General features: G+C 52.8%; 1 protein-coding gene across 10 annotated transcripts in view; it reads left to right on the forward strand.

Moving 5' to 3' along the window:
- Window positions 1-294: 294 nt before the first annotated feature.
- Window positions 295-23,977, forward strand: part of LOC306662667 (uncharacterized protein) — a 60,379-nt gene continuing 36,696 nt past the window's right edge. For 9 of the 10 annotated variants that reach the window (XR_013764177.1, XM_079142591.1, XM_079142592.1 and 6 more), the window contains exon 1: window positions 2,129-9,130. Coding sequence is in view for 8 of the 10 variants with exons in the window: in XM_079142591.1 (XP_078998717.1) it covers window positions 8,789-9,130 (342 nt within the window). In the remaining 2 variants the exon portion in view is untranslated. Of the gene's footprint in view, window positions 2,107-2,128; window positions 9,131-23,977 lie in introns of those variants that run through there. The other variant, XR_013764176.1, reaches the window with a different exon arrangement.

The following is a 23,977-nucleotide window of genomic DNA, read 5'->3' on the forward strand; positions in this document are numbered from 1 at the left end:
TCATTGGCATATACCTTCTCACTGTACAGCATTGGTAACCAGCAGCCAACGTCAGGATTAGCAGGGCCAGGATAAGATGAAAACGCAGGCCTTCTGTTCAAAAATGACTCAGAATTGTGAGCCGGGTATAGCTGAGCTTTGAGCGCTGGGCCATTCCCCGTGGGTGTTGTGGCCCTGTGCAAAGAAGCGGGCTGCACGGCCAGGCAGCCAGCCTGGGGCAAGATAGCAATGTTTTCCTATAGAACTAGGGTGGCATTCCCCTTTGAGGAGGCAGGAAGCAGAGGAGTTCAGACTGCAGGGAGACACCCCGTTCCTGATGCACCGAAAATACAAAACAGGTCCTGTGCAGTACGCCGGGGAGAGGGCAGACAGCGTCCCTCCCTGGGAAAGGGCCAGACCCTGAGCTAGGAGCTCAAGTTTAGAAGGAGGAAATTCTGCCATGTCTATACCCTAGTGTTCCGCCTCAATGGAATGTTGGTCTCTTTGCCCTGGAGTAAGTGAGGCTGGCCATCCTGAGGCTTGGGGAGAAATAAGAGCTGATGCCAGTGCCGATCACCATGAAAATAAGCGTCATCCTTCCACCTGGGACAGGATCTTGGACTTTGTTGACAGGGGGATATTCTCTCAGATGCAGCTCAGCACCATAGACCATCCCAGTCAGCCCCGGCACCTCCTGGCACCTCCACAACCTGTGTCCACAGTGCCAGAAGTCTTGGAAGTTTCCAGGTGGGCAGGCAGCGTACTGGGCACACCGGTGGGTGAGGCCTCCTCCATGCATCATTTGTGGAAGTCCAGGACAGAATCCAGAGAGGATTGAGCGTGGGCAGTCATTAGAAGGGAAAATCCCCAACTAAGGGAGAGGGGCTGCAGCTCCTTGAGCCACCAACCACTTTGTGGCATAAGAGAAAACATAGTCTTCCCGCCCAACCCCCACTTAGGCCTCCATATCCCCCTCCATTTTTCTTTAAAAAACAAACAGGCAAAAGCCCCATGCTCCCAGCCCGAAATAGTGCTCTGGAGGAGCAGGCCTGGGACTGAGTGTTTTCTGCATAAATGAGTCCGGGGTGGGGAGGATGCATGTGTAAACATGGCCAGGGCGGTGCAGGAGTGCCCAAAGCCAGCTGGCAGCTAGAGGCCCCTGCCCCTCAGCACCTGGCCTGTGGCCTGCAGGGCCCTGGCAGTCTCTGGGGTGTGGGCTGGTCTACTTTGTGGATTCCCAGATCTGGGGCTACTCACCTGCTGCCCCTACCCAGGATGTATTGCCAGGACCCTGCCCTGAAGGGGTTCAAAGTCAGGCAGGGAGAAGAGGACACAAAACCGCAGCCAGCAATTGGGGAGCTGCAGCTCAGGACCAGGCTGGCACATCCTTCCAGCCTCACCCACCAAAGATCCCCCTCAGAGGTCGGGAACAGGGTCCCATGTTCACCCCAGACTCCACACATTTTGGAGGAGACTGCAGGCTGGGAGCAGAGTGGGTCGGGGCACAGGACCCAGCAGGGAATCCCTCCTCCCGTTCTGGATCACAGGCTGGCCTGGCCCTGGAGGGCACAAGAGACAGCCAGCACCCTCCTGCTCAGCCCAAGGGATGTGGGGCCACCTGCTGTTAGGGAACGCTCATGCCCACCCTCGCTCCCAGACCCTTGGGAGGGGGCTGTCAAAAGCCAGATGCAGAGAAGGCCACCCAAGAGAGGGACCAGGGCTCTGGCAAGGGCCAGGGGACCAGGCTGCCGGACGTTCTTGTTTACCTCCTAAGAAAAAGACAAAACCAAAAAACCGTGTGGGTGGAATTTCAAGTTCTGGGGCTTTCTAGGTGGGCCCTGGCTCCCCGAGTCCTCTCTTCCTCCCTCTCCCCGGGCCTGCTCTCTCCCTCTTTGTTGCCAAGCTCAGACGTCGCTGCTGAAACCCAGCCCAGCGTCCGCGAAGCCCGGAAACTTCCAGCTCGGCGACTGTGCACAAAGTTGGGGTGACAGCAGCGCTGGGCTCGGCCGCCGTGGCGACCGCGGCCGCACTCCGCCCGGGCTGCGCGTCGGGACCCCGGACGGTCGGAGGGGCCGGACCTGAACTTGACCGCGGGCGCCCGCGCCGCGGGGCCTCGGGGACCACCTGGTAAGCTCGGCCGCGGCGGCAGCGGGAGGGGCTCGGGTGCGCGCGGGGCGCGGGGAGCGCAGCCCCGCCGAGGGCGCCCCTGGCCTTCGCGAACAAAGGCTGCGGATGGGGCAGGGGCTCCTCCGACATCTTCCTCCCGCCGCAGGGCCGGCGCGGATGCGCCGCCAGGGCTCTTAAAGGGGAAAGATCACGCGGGCGGCCTCTCTGGCTGCTTTCCCGCACATGGCCCTCCCTTGGCTGCAGGGAGGAAGGAGCGGGCACCCGTGCCACCCAGCGCCCAGGTGTTAACTCGCCCGGGCCCGGCCGCCAGGCGCTGCACGCGCTGCCAGGGCGGCCTGGGGTGAGGCCCAGCTGCCTCCTGACTGTTGGAACAGGAGCTGGGGCTCCGATGGACTTGCTCCTGTTCTGCCCCCATGGCCTGGTGACACCCTGCCACCACCCTGGGCGACCCTGATTATCGGAGCCTCTGGCTGCCAGCGTTCTGTCTGCTCTGCTTGGGGCAGCACACTGCCAAGTGGCCATGGGCGCTGGGGACACAAGGCAGCTGTGGACATGGACTGGGAGAAGAAAGAGCCCAGCCTGCAGGGTCTGGCCCTGGGGAAAGGTGTGGGACCCTGCTGCCTCCCTCCAGCACCTGCCAGCCTGCCCAGGCCCGGGCCGCCCTCCAGCCAGCTGCATTTCACCATCTTCCTAGGCTTGCTGAGACAAGGTGCCTGCCCCTGGGGGTCACCCATGGGATAGAAAAGCACCCCATCTGTGAGCAGTGACAAAGGCCCTGAATGCTTCTAGAGCCCTGTGCTGGCCCCAGGCCTGTGGCCCCGGGAGAGTAAGTTTACCAGGTGCCCCTAACCCCTTGAAGACCACTGGGTCCTCAGCCTTCCAGAAGCCATCACCGACCTTCCCTTCCTGGGACCCCAGGGTCCTTGGTGAGAGTCTGTGGGAGAGCTCCCAGGCCAGTGTGAAGATGCCTGGCCCTGGGGCCCCAGTGGGTCACTCCCGGTGCCCGGATTCTCCAGCAGGTTCCCAAATCGGGTGGAGAGGCTAGACGGGCTGGAGGGGAGCATGCAGCAGTGGGCAGGGGACGCCAGGCCTGCCTAAGAGAAGGCCACCCATCTGCCTCAGCGAGGGCAGGGGCCTCAGGCCACCAGAGTTACCAACTTCAGAAGGACATCCAGATTTGTTGGGTGGCCAAAATTTGAAAGCCCTGCAGAACAGAGGAAGCAGATGCCTGGAGTGAGCCCACCCCCACCCCCAAGGCTGCAGGCCCTGCCTATGGTGAAGTAGCTCGCGTTCAAAGGCAGGCTCCCAGGGCTGGGCTGCATCTCAGTGGTAGAGCACTTGCCTGGCACGTGTGAGGCACTGGGTTCGATCCTCAGCACCACGTAAAAATCAATAAATAAAACAAAGATGTCCATCTACAACTAAGAAAAATAAAATAAATATAAAGCAGGCTCCCTAGTAACCCCACCCTGCCAGGGCTTGGCGAGGAAAACCCTGTGGATCTGGGGAGCCAGAGGGAGGGGTGCGTGCCTCATTACCTAGCACCACGGGGAAGCTGAGCTGGCCCGGTAACCCACGCTCGCTTGCTTCTTGGAGGCCAGATTTATGTATTTCAGGCAATCTGAAGTTAAAAATCTCCCTAAAATGAAACACCTGCCCTTCTCTGGCTTCAAATCATCTGGGGCAGCTTCCATCCACTGAGGCATAATAAAGGAAGGACAGGATGCGGAAAGTGAGCCGAACTTAAACTTGGTTGGTGTCCCTCATGGTGAGCCCAGGTGTGGCAAGTGCCATTGCCCTGCAGATGGGCCTGTCTCACATCAAATACCACCTCACCTCTCTGAGTCTCAGTTTCCTCACCCATAAAATGGGCTTCATAGTTCTGACTCACACAGCAGGGCTTCAGGAGTCATTAGTGACTGCTGTGCTCCTGAGGACCAGTGGCCCAGGCTTCCAGCTCTTCTCACAGGTCACCTGTCTCTGGGGCAGCTCAGGAATGACTCTCTTGCATCTCATGTCAACACTCAGTTGCTTCCCTTTTCCTTCTTAGGGTTCTGTTCTTATCCTACCAGCGCCTCTGAGCCTCTCTCCTGTGCCTGCAGCCCTGTGCTGGGCCAGAGAGGCAGGTCCCTGCTTTGAGAAGGTGCTGAATGCCCCGTGATGAATGCCACCCCAGGCAGCTCCTCGCCGCTCTGGCAGTGTTGGCGCAGACACTGTAGGATGAAGCCTCCAAGGCATCCATGAGCCTTAACTGGAGGACCAGATGGGGAACGGGTCCCCAGGCAGTGGCTCTGTGTCTGAGGCATCTGGTTTTATCCTTATAAGAAGGTCCTAAGGACTCGGTGAGGTACTGATTTCAGTCTTCCGAAAAAGAACTGCTCATGATTGATGTGTGCTTTCATAAAACTGGAGCCCCTTTCCCCTTTCTGCCGACAGTCCATTTAGCAATGCCAAGGCCATGAGGGTGACCCCACCCACCTCCTAACAAGCCGGCCTCTGTCCTCGGGGACAACAGACATGTGCTTTGGTTTTCTGGGTTTAACCCCCTCGCCTGCCAATATCTGAAAACCCAGATAAAATACCAGAAGAAAAGGAGTCACTGAAGTGACCAATAAACCCTCTGCAAAAAGTGGGCCATGTATTCAGGACACCAAAGAGCAAGACCCAGACACAGAGGCCGGCACTCCTCCCTGGGCTGGCTGAAGAGTGTGCAGGGCCTGGTACAAGAAGAAAATGGGTGGCCAGGTTCAGAAATGACAAGCAGGTCGAGATGATGACTGGGCGCAGTGAGCTGAGCTCAGGCTGTGCTCCCCACGCGGCCCTGTGTGGCAGCACAGGTGACAAGCCTGAAGGTGACCTGCCCCTCGCTCCTGTTCAAGCCAAGTGCTGAGGCCAGGGAGGCCCGTGGCAGCCTCACTGCTTCCGGGAGGAGCATTAATCCCCCTGCCTTGCCGTGGTGCCCTCACCGATGCCCCAGGGCGTCTTAGAACATCTTGAATCCTCACAAAAGAGGAAAACCGTCTTTCTTTCCTTTTCTGTTTTTAGAAAACCATCTACCAATCACCTTTGAAACCACGCTCAGCCTGCCCCTGGGAACACCTGGCGCAGTGTCCGTGAGCACAGAGCGTTTTACACACCAGCGTCTGAGCATCTTGTTGTGTGTATGGTTTACCTTCTGCTTGCTTCACTAACTGTCGAACACAGACCTGTGCCTTCCTCAGAAGATCTTGTTCCACCATTGACTTCCACACCTGCTGACGTTCACTGGATGGTTTCCTTACTAACCCTCATTAGACTGCAGATTCTTCCTGAGCACTTTCAGTTTTCCCTGCTAGAAGCAGCACTGGGAAGCACATGTGTGCACATTTCTGTTTCCTAAGGAAGTGAAACCATGTTTTGGTGCTGGGGCTTCTGGGTATGGGAGACCTTTTAGTTCCAGAAGTTTCTTAGAATTTTCTGTGAAATTCCACCTTGCTCAAGGGCTTCAGCTTTGACTCTCTGGCAGTACTGGTGCGGCAGCCCTGGCATCCATAACCTGCCTCTTTACAGATGAGGACCTGGGCTCCCCCAGCAGGGCGATTCTGCTGCCCTTACTGTAAGGAGGACTCATGAGTGGCTGCTATGCAGAAAATGGCCATTTGTCCTGCCAGCCCACGGACAGGACTTAAGGTCCATGAGTGGGCAAGATGGGCTGCCTGGACCACCAAGCCTGTCAGGCTGGAGTTGGGACAAGATAGCCCTTGGCATGGTGCCCCCTCATGGACGGCCCTCAGGAAAGGGCCATGAGGAGGCTGAGGATGTGGGAGACGAGGAACAGCAGCCCAGCTCTGGTGGGGTGAGAGCTCTGTGGAGGGCATCTGCCCACCTGGAAAGGCCCCTCAGGACAGGGATGAGCGTGTGACCCCACACAGACTCTAGGCCCTACCCAGTGCCGCCCATGCCCACGAGCCCTGGAACCGAGGGGCTGCACGGTGGGCTGCGTCAAGCACCATTCTGCCCCTGCCGAGGCATCTGCACGCTGGGAGGAGGGAAGCCCATGGGTGTCCCGGGTGGCCACAGCAACCTGCTGGGGATGTACTGGCTGCTCCTTTTCTTTTTAAATATGTCTCTGGGGATGGACACCAGGGCCTTTCGCATGCTGAGTGTGCCCTGTACCACTGAGCTACACCTCCGGCTCCGAATGCATTTGTTTGTTGATTATTTATTTTAGTTAGGAAGGTCAGAAGTCTGACACGGGTCTCCCTGGGCTACAGTCAGGAGGTCTGTAGGGCAGGCGCCCTCCTGAGGCTCCAGGCGGGATCCACTGCCCCACGTTTCCTGGCTCCTGGTGCCGCCTGCTTTCCTTGGCTTTCAGCCCCCCTTCCATCCTGTAAGCAGCAGCAGCATCTCACTCTTCCTCTGACCATAGCTGGGAAAGGTTCTCTGCTGTTCAGGATCCATGACGCGATTATGAAGTCACCCCCAGCAGGGTTAGGGAGATAGAGACCTCAGCCCTGCTCACAGGCCAGGCCCAGGGGCCTCAAACAGACACCTACCCTCCTTCCCCACCTGGGGTGGGAGTTCCCAGCTTGGAGGGTCCCAAGCTTGAGGATTGTCCCCTGATCAGTGGCAGAAGGGAGGGAGGAGGGAACTCCCACTAGGCAGGACTTCTGCATGCCTGGCGCTGCTGGCCTAGTTCCCTTCTCCTCCTCCTCGGCCCCTGCGGGAGGTAAGGTTAGTTGCTCCTCTTGCAGATCCCAAAGCTGAAGCTCTCAGGAGCAGCAGCTTGTTCACAGAGGAGACTTGCTTCTGCAGAGAACCTGGGAAGCCTCGTGGTTGGCAGAAAAGTAGGTGTGGCTGGGACAGTCCCATGAGCAGGAGGCAGAGGTGCTGAGATGTCAGTCGTCCCAGCAAGCCCTGTGCCGCAGCCTTCTGCACTCACTGATGGGCACCTGAGAAGTGCCTGGAATCACATCTCTGACTGTAAAGCGGAGAGACAGGCTCAGAAAGGTGGGCGTGTTTTCCCAAAGACTCACAGCTCCCGGAGAGCTCTTCTGCTCTGACTTTGCACCTTGCCCTGCATTCTTCCCACAGGTGCACCGCAGGCAGCAGGCCTGTGGGTGGTCTTGGGGAGGCTGATGGTCCCTTGTTGGAGCACTTAGCTGCCTCTCTGGAATCTTTCTCTAACATGGATTTTCACATAGACAGGGGCCAGGGCAGTGCACAGTTAAATGTGGTGGTTAAACGCTGCTACCTGTGGAGCTGGGCTATTCTGAGTTCAAATCCTGATGCCCCCACTTTGGGGTGATCTTCGGCATGTTGCTGACCTCTCTGTACTTAGGTTTCCCCATCTGCAAGATGGGGATGATAATGTCACAAGACCCCAGACGACCCCTGGGGGCTCTTGCTGGCAATAGATCCTGCCCAGAGCCCTCCCTCCCATGCAGCCCTGCACACACTCAAGGGCAGATGGATGCCCCCCTACCCCTGTATGACCACAAAGATTCAGGCTGATTTCTCAGCAAATTGCTAACCACTTGTCCTAGGGCCTCAGCAGAAGCAGGGCTGGATGTCCTGGGTCAATCTGGACTTGTTCTGAGGCTAGGAGCTTCTTGCCAGAAGCCTGATTGGTTCCCACTTCTGCCCATCACCAGGACAAAGGATCTAGGACCTGGAGCTAGCCAGGAGCTGCTCTTGCTCCCTGACACCAGGAGGCAAGGACAGTGAGCACTAGTATCCTTCCTGCTTTCATAGGTGGGTCAACTGAGCCCAGACCGCCTAGATAACTTGCCTAAGGCTGCGCCCTGGAAGGGCAGGGCTGGACCGTGGTGGTGGCTAGACTCCAAGCCCAAGGCTGCATGGAGTCACTTGCTGCCTCCAGGGACATACCCTTTCCTGCTCTCACTTAGGCAGTAGTCCTTGGTTCTTTCCAGACAGGGGGTAGCTCTTCCTGCTGCACTGGAAGAATAGGCCGAGTGCTGTCAGGACAGAAGGGCCTGTCCTGACAGGGGATGACCCTTGGAGAAAGGGACTTGTGAGTGGGGGACCCCAAGCTACACCTGAGGCCAGCCCCATTGCGGCTTGCTTGCAGAGAGGTGGAGGTGTGCATGGCAGAGGGTGAGGCTGTGCAGCTGGAAATGTTTCACTGCGGGGGCTTGGGGCATAGCACATATTCTGGCCTGAGCACTGGTGCACTGCTCTGACTAAGAACATGAGAGAATTTTCCAAGAGCAGCGTTTGGAGATGGGGTGGACTTTGATATGGGAGGGTGGGCCAGGGCATGCACCCCAAGACTAGACCCTGTAGAGGGCACGATTGGTCGGCGTCCCTTCTGAGCTGTCTGTGCCGTGACTGCCGCCTCGGGCCTGGCATGGGAGGAGTTAAGTTGCAGCGGGCACCTTGGCACGTTGGGCTGGCCAGAATGTCCAGCTCCCCACCCCCACTGCTTTTCTTCCTTTTTGCCTTTTTCCTTCTTAATTAATCATACGCTGCTGCCCAATTTAAATATGGAAATGCCCAGGCCAGCGATGCGATTATTCATGAGGCCAGGCCGGCTGTCCGGGGCGCTGGGGCTACGGGAGCCCGGCGGCACCCCCTCCTTTCTGATGTGTGTGAAATTATGTGCACAAAAGGCGCCTCCTTATCTGGGTGTGTGAACTAAATAAATAAATAAGGGCTTTTGTTTGTTTGCCGGCTCCTGCACATGACTGTTTTGACTGAACTGCTCCTGGTGTCTGCGCCTTTATGGGACTCGGGAGACGGGGAGGCGGGGCCCCCACAGGCCGGCTGGGGACTAGGGGGGCGGCCGCCGGGCACCTGGGGCCCGCTCCCTCCCCTGGCACCAGCCTCGCCCCCGCAGTCCCCGTGCACACCCTCTCCGGAAAGTTCGCCCTGCCCGGGCTGGGCTCCCAGGCAGCCTGGCATCGTGCCAGGCTCGCCTCCGAGCGCGGGCAGCAGGGTGGGGCGAGCGGCAGAGCCGCGGAGGACGTGGCCGGGCGCCCTGGGCACAAGCAGGACCCGAGGCCGGGGGCCAGGGGCCCAGAAGGTGAGGGCGCCCTGGTGGGCACAGGGTGGGTGCTTGGCGGGCAGCAGGCAGGGTGCGGGGAACAGGCCTGGTGGGGGGAGGGCCGGCTGGCGGAGGAGGCAGGCACAAAGGAGGGCAGTGCCAGGCAGCGTTGCCCGCCTGCCTGCCCCAGCCGGCCTCCTGCCGCCGGGCCTGGCCTGGGCTCCGCGGGGGGGTGGGGACACGCGAGCTCGGGGCCAGCAGGAGCAGCAGACACCGAGCTGTGGCCGCAGGTCCAGCCGTGCAGCAGCGCAGCGGAGGAAGGGCCAAGCGAGGCAGGCGGGGCCCAGGGCTGTCAAGGAGAAAAACATCCCAAGGCCTGCAAATTGCTGCTCTCAGCTTTTCCCCCTCCTCCTGCTTGGGGGAAAAAAAACAGAGCTTCCTCTGGAGGCGGATGCAAAAAGGATGCAGAATGTTAACCGTCTCCTGCACTGGCTGGGCCTCCGGCAGGGTTAGGGCCCAGGCCTGGCCAGGGTACTGCCCGCAGCTAATGGTCCAGCCCGATGTCTTTTCTGGAAAGCCAGGCCCCCTCAGTAGCCCTCCAGAAACTGGGACCCGCAGCCCCTGGGGCAGGGCTCTAAGGACAGGGTCACTGTGCCCAGGGCCTCACGGGCTCACTACCGGTCACTGCCCACGTTGTTCATCACGCCTGCTTGCTGGGCTCCTCCACTGGGGTTGGAGGTAGTGGCTGGGCCACCGCTGGGGACCTTAGCACAAGCCAGGGGGGTCTCAGCTCGCACTGACCTGGGCTTTCAGTCACAGCAGGACCTGGGCCTTTCTCACGACCCGTTTTGTGCTTTAAAAATTATGTGGAATGTTTTCTGGCATCTAGTGGGGCCTTGCGCGCTGCCCCTCAGAGCAGGACCTAAGGAATGAATGGGAGTGGAGCAGGCCGCAGGCAGGCCAGCCCCAACGCAGGAGAGGCCCGCAGGGGCCTGGGGAGACGCAGGTGTGGGAGCACAGGGTGCAGCCCCAGTCTGTGTGGCCCTGAATGTTTTGATTTTAACTTCTTCTGTAATCAGAAGGAAAACATGAGTAAAAAAGTGAATATATAATAATGAGCTTAGCCTAGGTTATATTGGTCTTTAATCCAATGCAGTCATAAAATATGATTTTTAATATTTGTGGAGGAAGGGCCTGGGAAGGCAGAGGTGCTCTGGCCTATGAAGGGCAGCTCTGATCCTGGCTAGTTCAGTCCGTCCCAGGGCCAACAGTTCATTGTCTGGCCCCAAGAGGTCTTGGGTCCCCTGTGAATCTGGCTTCCCCCAAGTCTAGCTGGGATGGGGCGACTGCCTGTTGTGGACAAAAGCCAGGGTCCAGCCCCTGTGTGTGTGTGTGTGTGTGTGTGTGTGTGTGTGTGCTTGTGTGCACACACGTGTATTTCACAACGGATTCCCAGACACCCGAGTGTGCAAGTCCCAATTGCAGAAGCACACATGCGCAAGACTGGGCCGGGGCAGTGTGTGAGGGGTTGGACTGGGGGGAGTCATAGGCCCCCTAAGAGGACGGTTTCCAGGCGGTCCACATCCCCGCACCCAGGTCCAGCCTAGCACAGTCCAACTCACGGAGCTGCAAACAGTTACATCTGTAATCAAGTGTTTTCCAGCAGCCTCGTTTTAGAAAGTAACACTAAAGAGGTGAGGGTCACTTAATAACAAAATTCATTTACTCTAAAAAATATGTGTATGTATATCCCAAATAATCCAGTCACTCCAAGTTGCTAACAAGCTGTCCAACACGTTTTTCACAGTAAGTCCTCAAAACCCCCAGCATGTTCTACACAAGTGTCCCCATTCAGATTCTCCACATGTCAAGGGCTCAGATGCCACACATGACTGCGTTAGGCAGTGCAGGGTTAGCAGGTCCCCATGTCCTCCCTCCCAGAGTTGTGAAGACTGGTTTTATGCCTTTTTTTTTTTTTTTTTTTTTGTTAGCGTCCCTCTTGGCCAGGAAAGGACTCTTGGATTGGTTCGCCAGGCCCCCAGCATCCTTGGGAGCCGAAAGAATGGGTGTTGGGCTTCAGGTCTCCAGAGCGAGGGGGAACTGCTAGGAAGGCTCTTCAACTGTGCTCCCAGACGCCAGCGGACAGGACAAAGGGCTGGCTTCAGGCTCACAATAGTGGGGTGGTTAGTCGCAGTGCCAGGGCAGCGGGCAGGGAGACAGAGCCCCTGTGTCTGCGCCTGTTGGGCTGGGCCCTGCAGCCCCGTGCCCCTGCCTGTGGCTTTTGTTTACAGCACCCACCCCAATCCCCACGTTAACCCCCTGCTGCCCACCACCTACCTGGCAGCCAGGCTGGTGCCTCCTTGCCAGCCTCTGGTTTCCATCAGCCACCCTGACCAGAGGCACGCTTCCTCCTGAAGCTGTCAGGCCTGCCCGATTTCACTGGCCTCTCTTGGGAAACAGGCTTCGGCCGGCTCCATCCCCATCCCTGTGGCTGGCCTGCATCCCCAAGGCCCCAGCATGTAGCTCCCTACTTTCAGATCCCATCAGTGTTTGAAAGTACGCAACATCCAAAGATTGCGTTTCTAGAAACAATGGGCAGCTGAAACCGAAAAATGAAGGAGTGGCCCTGAAGCTGGGGTCTGTGACTGTGTGTCTTCAAGTGAGCGGGCCGCTATCAATATTTCAATCCTGCGTGCAGATAGATGGATGAGATAAAATACATTAGTGATGAGCCGCCTTGTCTGGAGATGCCTTGAAAGCAGCATTTGCTATGAGCCTCAGCGTTTGCTATTTAGTAGTTACAATTAAAATTTCTCTTTCCAAGCTGCCATCCCAGCGCCTCAGAGGCAGAATTAGCGTTTTGTTGTGATTTAACAGTTAAATTATTGATACTAGGAGAAGGTAATTCCCCCCGCAAAAGGTATAAAACACAGCTAACAGTTTCTCTCTCTTTTTAATTTAAAAATCATCTCTGCAAAGATTCTGTGTTGATTTTTCCTTGCTAAATGGAAGTGGCATGTGTTTTTGTTTTAGAAAGCAGGGATGTTTTGCTGTGCCCAGTGTGAGGAGAGGGTGTAAAATAAGGGGTCTTTTGAAAATGTGCCCATCTACTTACAGCTTCGAAATTCCAAGTGCCAGACGTTTCTCTTAGAGGAAATAAATGTGTCCAATTTAGTCATCTTACCTGTTGATTGCATTTCGTGATTATTTATTTTATAACTGGATCCAAGCCTAGCCCTGGAACTGCCTCTGGCATGTGGAAAGCCTTGGCAGGTTTGGTGCATGAGGCCCCAGAGCCTCACCATTACCGTTCTGAAGCTCCGGCGTGGGGCGGTCACTCCTGAGACAGGACAGGTCTGCATGCGGCAGCTCGGCCCACTCTGCCTCCGGAGAGTAGGGATGGGAGACATATGCTCGGCGCACATCATTTTGTTCTGATTTATTTTAAGCCAGCTAAGATGAATTTAGCACAAAGAGTGGTGTATCTTACTTGCCTTCTGAGAGCCTTTGGCTTTTCAAGAGTATAATTTTTTTTTTAAATCCAAATTTAGAAATTGCCTTTTAGAGTAGAAAACAGCATGCTGGTTTGCCTTTTAACCCAGTTTTTAAAGGAAGATACTTAAGATCAAATACGTCAGTTTGAAGATCGGCCTCTTGGGCTGTTATCCAGGGATGGAAGTGGCCCTCTCTCGACAGACAGGATAAAGAGTGGACATCTCCCCGCAGCCGTGGGGTCCTGGGTGGGCGTACCCCAGACATGTACTGAGTCCGCATCCTGTGAACTCTCTTCCTTCCAAGGAGGAGGGTGGCATTCAGCTCTAGTGCAATCGTGTGGAAAAGAGTTCCACCTGGCTGGGACATGTCACACTCAACCAGGCCACTTCCCAGCATGACCCACAAGCTGGCTCATGCCCCCAAAGGACACAGAGACCCATGCAAATACCACTACCCCAAACGGTCTTTGTTATTGCAGTTCTACTGGCCACAGGCACTACCTTTAGTCACGTGGGAAATGCTGGGGGGTCAACAGGAAACATGCTGGATCCGCAGGAAAAATAGCCTAGAAGTTGCTCTGGGGAGACCAAGGGCCCGGGGCTCTTCATTCCTCCACACCGGCCTACCTGGTTTAAAACAAGCACAGATCCAGCCCTGCTCACTGACGAGAGCTATTGCAGGACTGGCATGGCAGAGATGCCCAGTTTCGTTTTCTATCTGAAGGTGTTTCTCTGCAGGGAAAGGGCTAAAGACATGGAACCGCCACTATCGTTCCATAACCCTTCTGGCAATACACAATGGTTGCTCTTTATGTTAAATTAAATATTAACTGCTCGTTTCATTCTGAAGTGTGAATTATATGTATTTGCCATATCATAGATATATCAGTACTCTAGTCCTTTTCTAATTCTGCTCAGTGCAGAAAATTTGGAAAATATAGGCAATGCATAGAAGGGGGAAACCGTTCATCCCTTCCGTGCAGAGACAAGCTCTGGCCACATTTCTGCCTGTCCTTCTCACTTCTTCCTGCAGGGATCTATCAGATAACTTCTCTGGTCGATCTTGCTGGCTCCCTTTGCCCTTCTGCTCATCAGGGGCAGTTCTTCTCAGGACAAATGGCTGCCTCCTCCAGGTGCCAGCTCAGGTCCTGGGGGCTCAGGGACAGGGCCTCAGGCTCTCTGGCCTCCCACCCCTGAAGTTCTGGGAGTCTAGCTGGGACTGGCCAGACCTACTTCAGCACAGACTCACGGCAAAGCCAAGGCTGAAAGCAGGCTCCAGGCACGGCCCGGCGTGTGAGGGAGAGAGGCGAAGATGAGCAGGTGAGGCCTTCCCTGTGCAGGAGACAGAAAGCCAGGCAGGCCACCACGTGGGGAGGTGGTAGAAAGCAGCACCAATGCTGAGGTCCTGGATGAGGAGGGACACTGGGTCTCAACCCAGCAGACCACCTCTGGGACCAGAGCTGTTGAGATGAGGTTTCCAAGGTGCCAGCTTGGGCCTGACTGAAGCCAGCTGAGCAGGGGGGTTAGCACAAGTGCTTGGGGAGGCCGGAATGTGCCAGAACTTTAGTGTAAGGGCACAATCCCCAAATGCCTTCTCACTGTCAGGCATGTGCCTCGGCTGGGCCCCCCGGCTGGTCAGGCGAAAGTTTCACAGATCCAGGCCCCTGGAGGTGAGACCAGCAGATTTCCTCATTGCTTTCTGGAGTCACTGTGAGCTGAAGGGAATTCCAGAATCACTAAGTTCCTTGCTGATAGGATAAACGAAATTTGCAGGGCCGGCCTTACCCTGAGGGTGGCCGGGAAGGGAACTCAGAGTCTTAACAACAGATCGTTGAGGATTCCTCAACGCGCCACACTGCAGACCAGCTTCCAGGCAAGCTCATGGTCTGCAGTGTTAGCTACAGGACAGAAATACCAGCAAGAAATGAAATAACAGGGGACAGGGCAATAAACGACCTAGGAATGAAATAATGACGCATGTGTCACCCTTAAAATGGTGTTGACAAAGAGTTGGTAAAGTCACAGGGAAGGATGGACGACAGCATTTCCCTAAGAGTGGGTCTGGATGTGAACCTTGTCTTGTATGCCTGAGTGCTAGTTGAGAAGAAGACATGACAGATATTTCTGGATGATGGCACAGAGGTGAATTTTCCTTTTTCTGTGTATTTTATACTTAATCCACATTTTCTACTTACTTCTTAAATTATCTGTATCTGAAATATCTTTTTATTTTATTCCTAAATTACTGATGTTAGACTTTCCTGTGCCTTCCTTAAACTTGTCCTATTTTTATAAACCAGGGGAAAATCATTTTTAAAGACTTGTAATAGAAATACAGACTAAAAGCACATTTTCCTTTAGTTGTTGGGCAAAGAAGGCAGGTAGCAGAAATACTCATTAGGCCAACAAATATGCATAGTATATAAATACTATTTGGTCTTTTACAAAGGATTTGTTTTTTTATAAATGATAGCTTACCAATCAAATACGAAGGAGACCCTAATCAAACATACATACTTACACCACCAGGGCATATAATCTCAAGATTTCATGTGGATTTAAGAAGCGATTTTGTCCCTTAAACAATGGCAAAATGAGAGAGAAGACCATCTCCTTCTTGGACATTTGGTCAGTGCCTGACTTGGAGCTGTGCTTTTGGCCTCTCCTGCTTGGTGTTTAAAACCTATTCTACCGATACTTCAAGTTCAGTACTGAAATATAGAGACCCCAGATTCAGAATGTCAGACAGTAAACGGATTTTGGTTGGAAATCTCCTGGGTTTTCGTGCTCATCAATTGCTTCTTTTTAAAAAAAGAAAGGGAACATATTTATTTTCTTTAGAACATACTTTCAAAAGCGTCTATATCTCAAAACATTTCTTTGCATGCTTTGCTTAAGTCACCTGCCATTCATGTCTGGGGTGCATGCCTGTGTTAAGAGGCAGAGATTTTGTTTTTGAACTATATTTTTGCAGGGTTTTGTGATTTGGAAAAATCTCTCCATGGTTCCAGCTAGACATTTCTAAGTCCTCAGGCAAGTGCGATTTGCTTCTCTGAAAAACGAATGCCCTGCCCGGGACGTGCGGGGCTGGAAAGGGCAGACTTCTTTACAATGCAGGGCCGAAGAACTGAGGCAACTTCCGTGTTGGCTTAAAAGGCTCAGAGGGGGCTTCTGGGGTGAGCTCTGCACGTGGACCGCCAGCACGCGACGCCGGGGTCTGCCCGGTGCCCGCAGGACCGGCGCTGGCCACGCACAGCTGACCCGCCAGGGCGCGGCCGAGCCTCAGTTTCCCTGGTGGGGCGGGCGAGGCACGACTGCGCCGGGAAGGGGCCTGCGCACGCCTGGCCGGCCGCCTCTGGGAGGTCCGCTGGTCGCCTGGCCGCCAGGGCGCGACCCTCTAATCCGCTTTAGTCAATATACTGCGCGCTCTGCTTCGGCAGAGCAAACAGGCGGGAACAAAGCGACGGCCGCCGGCCCGCGACTCCTGACCCCAGGGTCGCGCCCTTTGTTCGCCCTCAATGGGGCCGCCCCGCCACCCGGCCCGCGGCTAATTGGGGCGCGTGCCACCGCCGCCGGGCGCGGCCCGCCTGCATCTGCACAGGGACGTGGGCCGCGAGCACTCACGCCGGCCTGGACGCCGGACTCGGACCGGAACCCGAGCCTGGAATCAGACCTGGACCCCTACTCCGCGCACGGCGAAGAAAGACACCTGGTCTAAATCCGACCCACTCCGGTCCTCCCACCCCGGACTCCAGACGCGGCCTCCAGCCCTGGAGCTGGACCGGGACCTGGACGCGGACGTCAGAGCCGTTCCCGCCTGACCCTGCCCCTGGCTCCTGACTCCGTCCCGGGCCCCGGGACCCCAGACGCCGTCCCCGGCTCGCATGGAGCTGACTCCTGCCAGTTCGGGCCAGGTCCCCTGCTCGGACGCGGTCTGGAACCCAGTCCCTGCCCCAAGCGGACCCAGGTCAGCCTCCAGGCCTCGCTGGGACCCCGAGAGCTACGGAGACGCATTCGCGGATGCGAACCGGGTGCCCACTCCGTCCTGGCCTGTGCGACGCAGCCCGCGGCCCTAGCTGCCAGCCTGGGGGCTGCCTGTAGGAGGCGCGCCGAGGACATCGGCCTTGGAGTCGCTGCCGCCCGGCCCTGTTCCCCGCGGGCGGGCTAGCGGCTGCTCTCCCCACGCGCTGGCTCCCGCAGCCACGTGGGTGTCTGCCGCCTGGTTTGTAGGGTCCAGTGCGACACCGTTCCTGGGTCCCAGGCCCTGGAGCAGTCTCTCCGCGCGGAGCTCCGAAGGACCTCAGCGGGACGTAGAGTGATCCTCCGTTTCTTCTCTCCTCTTCCTGCTTGGAAGGCTGTCGGTGGCTCCATCAAAACAAAATGCAGACTCCCCGCCTGGAGGGAACACCCAATGCCCCTAGGCCCTTCTGCCTGGCCACAACCCCCCTTCTTTCCTCCAGGACACCCCACCTTTTCAGTACCGGAGGGCAGTTCCAGACACCCAGATGCTGAGTGCAGGTGGCATTTGGGACCACTCGGTGTCCGGTGATCTTCGTTCCTCCTGAATGTTATAATTTTTATTCCAAGATGCTTTTGAGACTTAACTCCTTGTGATTTTAAAAAATGGTCTCTGTTGTTTTGAAAACACCTTTTCTCTTGTAATTAGGTGCAAACGGGTAACAAGAAAAGGACTCCTGGAAGCCCTGGCCTTTGAAGATTGGCCGAGTGGTCTTTAGGCTTTGACAGGAGGGGCGAAGCCCTCTGACCTGAATCTCAGTTAGTCCGTACTTTTGTTCGCCAGCTTTGACTATAGCTTAGGCTTTGGAAGGAAGACTTTGAAACGAGAGTTTGTTTCTGAGCCTGCTGCTTGTGGGGTGGAATTTGACTCTGAGAAGGATCGGTGTTCTGGAGCTGCCAGAGCCTGCCTGGGTGTTGTGAGAGGGGCCCTGGGGTGGGAATCCTGCCTTGTACCAATAGGGCCAGGCAGGTGCACTGGTGACTTTGCCTGTGCGCTGTGCAAATCCGTGCCTGGGAAGGGGTGGCCACAGACAGGCCCGTGATTCCTGTTTCCTTAGGAGAGCTTGCCCTGTAACCCGGCTCCTCTTGGTCGGTCTTTCCTCATTTCTCCTTTCCAAGGAGCAGTTATTCCACTTGATAGTGTAAGTTTGCCTCTGCAGGATGATGAGGTCCAGGCCTGGACCTCTGAAGGAGAAAGCTGACTGGAGCAGGGGTCACCAGTGGCCCTTGCTCACCCGACCTGAGACCTTGAGCTTTCCCACCCAGTCATCACCCGCTCAGGCTGGCCTTTCACACCAAGACCGTGGGGCAGGAGCCTACAGGGTCACAGAGCAAGGGCGGGGCTCAGGTAGGGTTCAGAACCGGCCCGGCTGCTGGGCCAACGAGGTTCCAGGTACAGGGCCCTGGCCTCTAGCACACCAAGGCAGTGGATGGCAGCTCTTCTGATCCTTCAGCTCAGGCGAGGCAGCTTTGTGACAAGAACTCTGGCAGGCTCAGCAGGGAGCTGTGTCCGTGATTTCATACCCTAGTCTATCCATCCCGTCTGGTTTCAAGGGGTTGGTCAGGATGCACCTGGCAGCGGAGGGTGGAAGCCTCAGATGACCAAAGTTGGCCTTAGGGCTCAGGCTGGGGTCGCCAAAACTGGACTAGTTTAGGGGAGTTCTGGGGCGGAGGTTTCAAAGGGACTCTGTTTTTCTGGAAACTGCTCTTGCCTATAAAATAAGTCTGGGTGTGGAGGAGTGGGAAGGTGTCGATGGTGATGTTTTCTTTTTTAAAAAATTGCAAAACAAAGTGCATGTGTGCGTGCAGCGGGGCCCCAGGTCTGTGGGGGTCAGTCTGAGTCACTATTCCACCTGTCTGGGCCTGGGTTTCCTCAGTCTTTGCAAAACGATGACAGTTTTGCCTGCCTCACAAGTCATGGGAGTCATGTGCAATGGGGTGCAAGTGTGCGATGTAAATTATGAAGTGCTTGCTGTATACACATGAGGTGCTGTCATTTCTGCCTTGGGAAAGACCCTTTACTCTGATACAGTGGTTAATGGCTGAAATGTTTAGTGATTGTCTTGGTGCTGGCACTTAGCTAAGTGGTCAGGACACTGCTGTTGATGTCAGTCGTGTCGAAGCTCCCTGTGCTGGCTCTGAGAAGCATGTGGACTAAGCATGGCAAGAAATCAGGGCAAGTCAGAGAACATCCTGACCCCCACAAAGACTTAGAGCCTGACAACAAGATGGCTCAAACTTGGGGAACTGGAGTTTAAAGACCCTCCTGGGACATACTCCTGAAAGCCCTGTGTTCTTAGGTCCCAGCCTGCCTTCCAGTCTATGGCCCTGCATTGCCCTGTCCAGCCTGGCATGGGTAGGCATCTTCGGCGCCTAAGTCTCAGCCTGGTCAGAGGCCCCTTTGGCTCTGCAGCTTCCAGAGAGCTTGCCTGTTCCCCTCCCATTCACAACACACAATTTCTTTTATTTCATAGAAAGCTTTTCTGTGTCTGAGATCTGTCCTTGTCACCTACAGCAGCATGCGTTTCGGCTGCCTTTGGGTGTTGGCACATGTGTAAGGAGACAGGGTGAAACCAGAGAGTGCAAGCAGGGCCTACCTACCCTTCACCTGGGTGAGAGGCCCTCCAGAAGGACCTCGGGGCTACCCCCAGGCCATGAGGGCAGCAGAACTTTCACCGCTCCCTGCACACACACTTGTACACCTACATATGTGCACTCGCACAAGTGCATATTCCAGGATATTCTCCTTGTGGAGTGAACTTTTAATGCTGCAAGTATTAAAGTTTGAGGCACCAACAGACTGTCTTAAAAGACTCATTCAGCCTGTCTGCCTTGGAGCTATTTTATTTATAATTCTTCTTGTCACGTCAAAGAACTCTGTGTTTCTCGCAGACTGTGTTCGGTGGTGAGTGCTTCGGTTTTTGGCTACAGCTGGTTGATTTTTCCGAATTTGTGAGTCCAGGTGTGCGTTGACAAGCTTTTTCCCAGCTCCAGAGCTTTCCCAGGGAGCTCGGAGTCCTGCTATGAATTTCCATTGCTCTGTGTTCCAGAGACTTCCAATTTCAGAGAAGTTTTGGGAGGGAGGGGAGGAAGCGGCAGTATCTGGTCCAGTGCCTCCTCCGAGACACAAGGTCAACAGCAAGGCACACTGTGGGGGCAAATCTCCAGCACATCCAGAATATGATGGAGCTGGAACTGGTTGATGAGTAAAGTATTAGTGAAAGTTCAGGCTCCTGCTTCAAACTAAAAATCCTTGCCTCTGCCTCTCATTGAAAACCAAGTGCAGAACTGAAAATACCTTATATCTGTGGTTATTTTGAAATACAATTTAAAATTAAGCATTTAGCATGTACAAATTATACAGACTTTTGTTTCCAAGGCTAGTGTGTCTTCTTGTCTGATAGCATGCACTGCCACTTTCTTTTGGTAAAAGAAAATGAACTTCGCGTGCTTTTGAAATTAGGAATTAGACCAAAAGTTGCTCTATAAATAGCCAGAAACAAAACGAAAGCATCCGTTTTCTTCTTTAGTATCTTCCTTTGGAAGCTATTAAATGTATCTTTTCTTGCATTGGTACATCTAGTTAAAACATTTTTGCACTTTTTGTAGAAAGGGCATATGTGAAAAATCAGACCTTAAAGGTAACCATATCTAAAAACTGGGATACATGGATACAGGAAAACGAAACTGTCTTTATGTAGGAATTTACTCCTTTGTGTTGTGCAAAATCATATCGGATTTTATAAGAATACAATAAGATCATTTCAAAAAATAAGACCAGTGTGTTGAAATTTCAAGCAATTTGTAATTGACAGCCCTCCCCCCTCACCAAAACGCCACGTTCAGCCTGCGTTCCTTCTGCGGGCAGCTAAGCGCTGTCGCAATCCTTTTAAAGAAGCAATCCGTGAAGTCTTGATTTAAAAAAAAATTCCTGCAATCCCCTGCAATTTAACAATGAGCCATTTGAGTTTTAAATCAGCTTTTTTTCCCTCCCTTTCTTTCTTTTCCTTTATTCTAGAGGGTTCTAATTTACCAAGCCCACTGAAGAACTGTGTATCTAAGAAACTCTGGTAAACTTCTCATTTCAGCTACAGGGAAGAAAAATTTCAACTGACTTCCATTACCATTTTAGCATTATTTAAAAATTGAAAGCATAAATATAAACATTTGACAGTTTTTAAAGTTTAAAATCACAGAGCTAAATTCTGCCTAGATGTGATTCAAAAAGAATACTTGATCATTTCAGTAATGACAATTTAAGACCCCAGGAAAAGATGGATAAAAGACAAAAACACTTCCCATAAACCAGGCTTCTCAGCTGTGAAAGGAAGGCAGACTTTGGACTTTTGGGGTAGTAAAATTCCTTCCAAATTTTCTGATGTACTTTCATTTTCTTGGGAAATTGGTATCTCCTACCAGAAACTGTAAAACTCCAAATTCTAATATATGTTAAATTACTAATTAAATGCTATAATTGTGCTACTTAGCACAATTAATTCTTTAGAAAAATGATATTTTCCCAATTTCTGATGATCGCATTTTAGAATGGAATCATTCTAAAACAATTCCACTTCTCTTTGAAAGGTGATTTTTATTTTTTTAAATTTTAGTTTGTATTGTGACTTCTCTGGCTTCTTATATAAAGCAAGACTCTCCTTTTAGCATTTGATGCATACATAGATAATCAGATTTGTCCCATCATATTTTTGTGCTGTTACTATCTTGGAGGGGAAAATATTAATTGTGACTCCTCATCTGTGTAAGGGGAAATTCTTCCAACCTATAGCTATGTATTCTATACAGTATATTCATGTATTTACATATGATTAAATACACATTAATCATAGATTCCTCGTGGTTTTATGCTCTCCCTTTATTGGAGAAATAATATTAACCCCTTAAGAATGCCTTCGGGGTTGTTAGACTTCTTTTCAAGTTGGGCGCACTGGGACGCCTCTGAGAAGCAATTGTTGGGTCAAAGTCCATGGTGCCAGTCTCCCAGCAGCTTGCTGACCAGCCGCAGCGCGGCATAGGGTCAGCACCCAGCAGCCCCGAGAGCAGAGGGCACGCTGCTCGGCATGGCCAGCTGCAGACTGCTCCAGTGTGTTCTCTAGGTTATAGGAGAGGAGGTGGGGAGACAGTGTCATCGGACACACTTGTCCTACAGCCAGGTTTCATTACTGTTGGTGGTAAACCAACACCAAATGTGAGGTAAACGGAGGAACTAAAGCAAAAGATTCTGAAAAGGGCTTCATTATGTCTGGAAGGAAAAGAGTCCTTTCTATGGCTGTTTGCTCTCACTCTGTCCCTGCCTGAGCCCACACCAACTCTACACAGCTTTGGCAGTTTTACTTCTATGGAAATTAAGAGTTTTTTGTTCTCTCCTTCCTCAACTTCCTTTGTAATGAATTATATATGTATATATATATATATATATGGTTATGCATTTATAATAATATGTAAACATACATATATTTACTCAAAGGAAATGGAGGCTCTAGGTTTTGTGCATAAAGGAGAGTAAAACTAAAGCCTTCACAAAGTAGCAGCACAAGTTATCACGAGCTGGGTGTATTAAAATGGACTCTCAAATCTGCAAACTATTTGCAGACAAATGGCGAAAGAGAGAAAGCGTAAGCCTGGTTTGCCTTTTCACGGAATAGCCAAAGCTGCTCAGCAGCAACTCTGAAGGGCACATTGTCAGGGCTGATCCAAGTGGCATCTTACTTCGATGAATATGCAGTCCCAGGTTTATTGGGCCAGCTTTGGAAACATCAGAGTTCTTGACGTGCACACTAAAGGATCAGAACCCGCGTGGAAATGTGGCATCTCCCTCACACTCATCTGCTTGTTCTGACTAGATTAAATGCATCTGCTTACAAGTCCTCATAATTCCTTGGATCCTGAAAATGTAACACTATTAAATGTTGCTATGAGGAGAGAAGAGAATCGAAACTGAAGCCCACCCCAGCCTTCTGAGGCTGGACCGCTGGCCAGGGGCAAAAGAGAGCCAGGTCTCAAGGCTATGGCAGGAAGTTGCCGGCCACATTCCCATTAGGCAGATCTTGGGAGAAATCAGGAAAAAATAACAGTATAAGGCTGATACTATAAACATCCTGGTACAGCGACAGGCTTCCTAGGACTTATTTTCAAACATCTGACCTCAGGCATGGTTGTGGCCCAAAGGGACAAGCCAAGTTTTTCTTCCAGGAAAGTTGACCAGCATAATGCTCATCAACAATGCAAATTTTCCAGGTTCCCTTTTTGAGTATTTCAACTCACTTTAAAAATATCATTTACGTTGAATAACATAGTATGATAGCAAGTAGTGAAAAAAAGTGTCCAACCTGAATAATGCTAGTGGAATTACCTGAATGCTATTATTTTCTTGGAATTAAGCAAAATTTGTTTTCTGAATTTGCAACCAAATTGCATGTAAATCCTTGCCAAGTACAGGGAGAATTTTAAAAAGTGGATATTCTTGACTATTCTCCTGACTCACTCAATTTCTTGTTTTACCAAATAAAAATTGGAAGGAGGGAAAAGGCATTAAATTAACTTATTACTGTGTGAGAGCAAGAAAAAATTGGCCAATAAAAAGAAAGTTAGCAAGCTGGTGTGATTATACAACCATTTCAGGTGAAAATTACAAAGCTAATATCCTGGCATTTAGTCACTGCGTTCAGTAATGATACAGTTGTCAAATTTGTATTTGTGCCAACAGAACAAAAGTTGTAAGTGGCGTAATGGAAGATAATCTCTTTTTCTTTGTGGCTTTTTAAAATTCAGTGTTTTAATCCACCATTTAATTCATGTTTTAATCACAATGTATATCACATTAGTTGTAATATTTATAGTGTTTGGAAAAGTGATTATAAATAGATTATGGTGTGGTTGTTGGATACAGTCTTTTTATTTCTTTACGATTTTATCTCAAAGGTATGCAGCATTTTCAGACTTTGTGCCTAAGAACAGTTTCACATGGGAACTCACCAGATAGTCATGTTCAGAGTCCCCGTTTGGTTGTTCTGAGCTTGCTCATTATTTTAGAAAGGCAAGAGTTGGTCTCAAAAGGGCCTGGTGCTCATGCTGTTGTGATCCCTCCATTGACCCTGACACTACACATTTTTGTCCTTTGGAGTCCCTAAACTTATTAAACCACAGAAGTCTGTAAAGTCTTGGAAGTGGTTGAACCATGCAGTAAGGGGGCACAGGAGCAGACAATGGCAGTTGGTGACTGAGCTTGTCCCTGGGGTGGCTGGAGCAGAGGGGGGCTCACAGAGAGGTCTGCATGGTCTCTGGGGACTGCCTGATGCAGTTACCCTGGGTGGATGTTGTGCTCCTGTCCCACGCTTCCTGGTTGGGAACTCTGACA

The sequence above is a fragment of the Sciurus vulgaris genome, assembly GCF_902686455.1.
Source record: "Sciurus vulgaris genome assembly, chromosome: 5".
NCBI classification, from domain to species: Eukaryota; Metazoa; Chordata; class Mammalia; order Rodentia; family Sciuridae; genus Sciurus; species Sciurus vulgaris.